The sequence below is a fragment of the Limulus polyphemus genome, unplaced genomic scaffold, assembly GCF_000517525.1.
Source record: "Limulus polyphemus unplaced genomic scaffold, Limulus_polyphemus-2.1.2 Scaffold11375, whole genome shotgun sequence".
NCBI lineage: Eukaryota > Metazoa > Arthropoda > Merostomata > Xiphosura > Limulidae > Limulus > Limulus polyphemus.
The window spans coordinates 1-6,345 of record NW_013676985.1 but is presented as its reverse complement, the minus strand read 5'-3'; the positions used below and the strand labels follow the sequence as shown (position 1 = coordinate 6,345).

The 6,345-nt window shown below is 32.9% G+C and overlaps 1 protein-coding gene across 1 annotated transcript in view; it reads right to left on the bottom strand.

Annotated features, from left to right (window-relative positions):
* The window catches only part of LOC106476731 (transcriptional regulator ATRX-like), a gene marked incomplete at both ends in the record, with an annotated part of 14,465 nt that extends 8,417 nt beyond the window's left edge, over positions 1–6,048 (bottom strand). Inside the window, 5 exons of the mRNA XM_013937363.1 lie at positions 748–993; positions 2,384–2,559; positions 4,295–4,432; positions 5,100–5,286; positions 5,792–6,048. Of these exons, the coding sequence (XP_013792817.1) occupies positions 748–993; positions 2,384–2,559; positions 4,295–4,432; positions 5,100–5,286; positions 5,792–6,048 (1,004 nt within the window). The remainder of the gene's footprint in view (positions 1–747; positions 994–2,383; positions 2,560–4,294; positions 4,433–5,099; positions 5,287–5,791) is intronic.
* Between the last annotated feature and the right edge of the window lie 297 nt (positions 6,049–6,345).

Below are 6,345 nucleotides of genomic sequence, written 5' to 3'. Positions count from 1 at the left end.
ACAGCACTACAACAACTGAAACTACAGGGTGAACATTAGTCATTATACTGGTAAAAACCAGCTACACAGCACTACAACAACTGAAACTACAGGGTGAACATTAGTCATTATACTGGTAAAAACCAGCTACACAGCACTACAACAACTGAAACTACAGGGTGAGCATCAGTCATTATACTGATAAAAACTGGCTACACAGCACTACGACAACTGAAACTACAGGGGTGAACATTAGTCATTATACTGATAAAAACTGGCTACACAGCACTATGACAACTGAAACTACAGGGTGAACATTAGTCATTATACTGATAAAAACTGGCTACACAGCACTACGACAACTGAAACTACAGGGTGAACATTAGTCATTATACTGATAAAAACTGGCTACACAGCACTACGACAACTGAAACTACAGGGTGAACATCAGTCATTATACTGATAAAAGCTGGCTACACAGCACTACGACAACTGAAACTACAGGGTGAACATTAGTCATTATACAGGTAAAAACTGGCTACACAGCACTACAACTGAAACTACAGGTTAACATTAGTGACTAATGGTAAAACTGGCTACATAGCACTACAACTGAAACTACAAGGTTAAAATTAGTGACTAATGGTAAAACTGGCTTCTTAGGCATACAAAAAACAATTATATTTTTTAGAATTGCATTGCATAAAATGAGTTTACAGCAATTCTATGAAAAACAATCATGATTACAAATCACAAAGTTATTATTACCATTTTGTTGCCTTCACGAATCTTGTTCAAGTACAGGATATATGGATGGGTCCAAATCTGGCGGAGAGCACTATAATCAGAAAACAGCTGGACAGAGGCCACCTTGTGACCACCCACCTGTCTACCTCGAGCCATGTTGTCCAGAAAATACTGATATAATTTTATCTGGGTATCTGAGAGTCGGACACAAATAACATATTCATGTTTAGCTTGTAGGTGTTTTCTAATGACACTGTAATCACACCTCTGTAAAAGAAGAAATTGAACATTAACAAACACTAATTGAATGTAACTACAGATGTTGTGAAAGAAAACATTTGTACTACACTGTAAATGTTACAAATAAATAGACTTATCATTATCATTACAATCATGCAATGGCATTAAAAAAAACAAAGAAACCATAGCTTTCTTTATAATACACTCTGTCTTCTACAGATAAAAAAACTTTCACGACCTTCAGACATTATAAACACAAACAAAGAGAACAAGACATTAAAATTCTAACTGAAGGTGTCGTACATGTTTACTTAGTGATTATCTAGGGATTATCCGAGAGTGCACTAACACTCTCTATGTAGGGATGGCACGAACACCCGTATTAAAGCAATATACAAAAGTCATCTGGATTTTCTTCTATACAGGTCATCAGAAGCTAGATATAAAGAGCTACCTGGCATAATCTCTTGTATATGTGCCACTTTTCAACCATCCAGAGTGTTACAGAGTCAAAATAGATGAATAGGCAAAACCAAGATTTGTTATTTTCGTTAATTTATCATCATTTGATAGAGCAAAACAGTCTTCACGATCTTTGACTACCTATTTTATTATTATTCGATGCAAAATTTATAAAGCTTTAGAATACGTCTATAACCTATTAACCAACGTACACCATCTTATATAAAGGATAAATAAAAAAGTTATGTAGGGCTGAATACCGAACTTGAAAAAGGAACCAAACAAGATAGGGATGGAAGTGGACATATCGCTTGATCAGCTAATAATAGCAGACTAAGCTGTCTCAACTTTACATGGAGAATAAAATAAATATATTACTGTCTTCCTCACAGGCAAAACAAACAGAACCAGAATTTCCAATCATAAAATGTTACTATGTGGTAAAATAGTCATAAAAGTAGTATTATAAAGTAAGCTAAAGGAAAGGTTTAATGGTGAAATTCTATTCAAACACCAAGTTTTCGATAGACAAAGTGGGGAAGCCAGTAAGGTAGGGATTTTATTCTCCATGTAAAGTCAAGACAGCTTAGCCTGCTACGTGATCATTAACCAGATCAAGTGATATGTCAACTTCCATCCTTATCTTATTTAGTTCCTTTTTTCCAAGATCAGTAGCCAGCCCTACATAGCTTTTTTATTTGGCAATAAATGTTTTCCTGTATGTAACCCATCTAGAAACAGATACACTGGAAACCCAGACAGGAGGTGTTGCACATGTTTACTTAATGATTCTTATTAGGAACTAGAATACTTTTATACAGCCTTCTGAGAAGTGTGACATCTATCACGAGGAATTCATAAAGTTTTATCACTAATAGTAGAAGGTAACATTCTAGAGCCTTGTTAACATTTAAATCTTGGTTCTTTGTTATAAGACAACTGATGTAAAAATCACCTGTACACAGCCTTCAAGAAGTTTGTGGAGAATGTGAACTCGCTTCTTCATTAGCTTGACATCTTGAGGAGTTGAATCAGCACACTGACCGTTAGTAATTGGATTCACAAATCTGTTAAAGAACTCCTTTTTGGTACCAAGAAGTCGTTGTTTCACAAAATCCACCATACAATGGTCTGAAAAAAAAATTATATAAAACAGTCAGTACTTTCACAAATAGTTAATAGTGATCAAATTATATATTAAATGATGAAATATGTCTACATATAAAATTTCTAAATTTGAAATATCAACAAACCAATGAAAGATTAAACAATGTAACAATATATTTACAGATAATTCACTTACAGATGTACAGAGAAACACAGAAAGGCTTAAAAGATATACAGAGAGAAACACAAAAATATTCTGCAATATGATATCTGGGTTAATTAGGAAAGTTACAAGAAATAAGATATTTATAATTCTAATAAATAAATGGGTTATTTAGCAGCACACAGGAACAATATTAAACACCCATCTTTCAACCAGGTTATCTGAGGCATTATCAATAAAAACTTACCTTTTGGATATTAACCCTTTCTCGGGCACATCTTTTGCTCTGACACATAAAATACGTGAACAAACTGCATAAAACATAGTAGACATTCTCTACATAATATCTAGTTTATTTACAATATTTGATTTAGTATCTGTATTATATTTTAAGTCATTATTTTTTGTAAATTTTGTTGCTAAGAGTTTCAAAAAAAAGCTTAAAAAATACTTCCATTGATCTCACACTTTTCTTTTTTTTTATGTGTCTAAAATCTTGCAAGTGGATTTCACAGTTACTTTTCAATAAAGTTGTAAAGTTTCTGTGTTTTTCGTCTAGTAACAGCACATACAATGAAAGTAATAATTGGAAAATATGAAAGGAAAAAACAAAGTTTATTATTATTTTATTTATCCAATGAATTCTAACTTGTTTTACATATTCATCAGTTATTTACATTTATCACTTCTCACTGAAGCCATAATCTTGGCTGTGAAAATAGCATAAAACAACCCTGACCAATGGAAAAACTACTTAGATCTTTATCCTATGCCTAGATTAATATAGGAAATATTTTTCCAATTTTATCAAACACAATTTCTCTCTAATAATTATCATTTGTTGTGAATAACTAAAGAGTTTTTGTATGTTTTGGTTGGTTAACATTACATTTACTAACATAAAGGTTTTTCTGTCACCTTAATAGTTAGCTATTTGAGAACTCCTAACTTACCTTAATATCCTTATCTTATGTCTTCTCATAAAAAATATTTCTATAGTATTAAAACAGCTAATAATATAAAAACAAAGAGACTAACAAAAGAAACTTTTCAGCTTCGTGACATTCTTTCTAAGTACATTAAGCTTCTGTTCACCCCAGTGGGAACTTCCATAAGTCACTTTTTTTAGAAACCGCAAGTTACTGTTGACACCACTTCATTTACTTTACATTAATGTAGATGGATGAGAATTAGAAGTTACTTTACAACCCCCATGCTGTGACATCATAATAAACTGTCCAATCAGGACGCACGAAAAACAAAACACGGATAAGTCTATTACCTAAAGATGACAGTTTCTGAGTACGTATAAACCTATAATTTGGGAAAGGCAGATTTTTTTTTAAGATTAATAAATGGTGTCGTTTAATTAAAGGCGATACCCTTCAGAGCTATGGGAAAACCAAAACTTTTTTTAAAACAGGTATTGCAAAATTATGAAATATCAACTCTAAGATGTATTTGTTTAAAACAAATTGCTGAAATAGTTACAATTATTATTTTTACTTGTTTTGAAACTTGATATCTCAGAAAGCTGCTCTGGAAAGGGTTAAATGGTTCACAGTTTTAATACTTTCACAACAAGAAATTACTTACACTCTGCCAAATTATTCTGTAAGGGAGTACCCGTCAGAACGATTCTCCTCTTTGTCACTATTCGATTCATGGCTTTAAAAATGGCCGAGGTATTATTCTTCAAGATATGGCCTTCATCACAAATAACAAGATCTGGACCTACATTAAGTATGATAATGTTTTACAGCAACCAAGCAGATTAAGTTAGAAGCAAACCAAAACTTAATATAATCTCATTATTAATTGATGTTACAACAGTAATCATGTAGTTGTACTTAGAAGGAAACCAAAACTTAACTCAAATGTACTCAACATACGGCTTGCTGAAGAACAAAAGATCACATCTCACACAAACTATGTAAACAACATTACATGTACCCAACATACGGCTTGCTGAGGAACAACTGATTACATCTCACACAAACTATGTAAACAACATTTTTTGTTCTTCAGCAAGCTGTATGTTGGGTACATTTGATCACATCTCACACAAACTACGTAAACAACATTAAATGTACCCAACATACATCAATCTACCTGGATCAAGAAGTGCTTTACAAAACCTATCTACATAAACAACATTAAATGTACCCAACATACATAAACCTACCTGGATCAAGAAGTGCTTTACAAAACCTATCTACGTAAACAACATTAAATGTACCCAACATACATAAACCTACCTGGATCAAGAAGTGCTTTACAAAACCTATCTACGTAAACAACATTAAATGTACCCAACATACATCAATCTACCTGGATCAAGAAGTGCTCTACAAAACCTATCTATGTAAACATTAAATGTACCCAACATACATAAACCTACCTGGATCAAGAAGTGCTTTACAAAACCTATCTCGAAGTCTTTTTGAGATCCGTTTTCCACGAGATTTGTCCTGAACAAGAAGACGAAAGAGGTCGTAGCCCATAATTATGACTCCTCCTTCTTCCTTCCATTCATCCAGTTTACTAGCTCGAGCATAGTTATCTCTTATACTTGCAAGTTCTTGTACCTGTATGTATCCAACAGACTGGTCAACAAATGTCAACATAAACAAAACAATATGATAACAAACACACAGATCCTGATTTGGTAATTTAACAGAGAGAAGAATTGTATTAACAGTGAGGCGTGTATGTGCCTAAAACTACCTTCTTTTTAACAATATGAAAAAGGTGAAGATTGGCAAGATATATGAACACTTAAAAACTGTTTTCTCAACACTAAAGTCTAATAAAAGTAAAGTATTAAGGAACTGGATTTTATATATATTTCTTAGTACTTTAAGCAGCTTGTTAGATCCATAGATTAGTAGCATTAATGATACATATTCTTCAATTCCTATACAAATATAGGTTTGCTGTGGTGAGTCAAAGACAACTGATAAAAAATCTACTTTTGCTCTTTCAAAGTGTCCTTGTTCAAGGTTCCTAACAAATTGTTGAATTCCCCAAAAACCTATATAACTGAACTGAAAAGTGTTGGATTGAATGGTAGACAAGACAGGACATAATTACACTAATCTGAAGTTCCTCCTCTTCCAGCCACATTTCAAACTCCCGGTTCCAGTTAAGGACGGTGTTGTACGGACAGACCACCAGTACTGACGAGAAGAATTTCTTTGTGTATTTGTTATTAAGTAGTGTATGGATGAAGGTGATAACTTGTAGGGTTTTTCCAAGCCCCATACAATGTGCGAGGATACATCCCGAACCTTTTCCAGACTTGAGCTGTTCTAACGACTCCACAGTACACTCCCACATGAACTTGACTCCTGTAGTTAAAATATAACAATCTAGTTGTAATTTACTAACGTATCATCAACTTACATCGCATCTCAGTCTTCTGATGTCTCTCTCAAGTTATTCTGTAAAAAGACTATGTTTTATAATATGTTATCCTGTAGAAACATACTGTATGTTTTATAATATGTTATTCTATAGAAACATACTGTATGTTTTATAATATGTTATCCTGTAGAAACATACTGTATGATTTATAATATGTTATTCTGTAGAAACATACTGTATGATTTATAATATGTTATTCTGTAGAAACATACTGTATGATT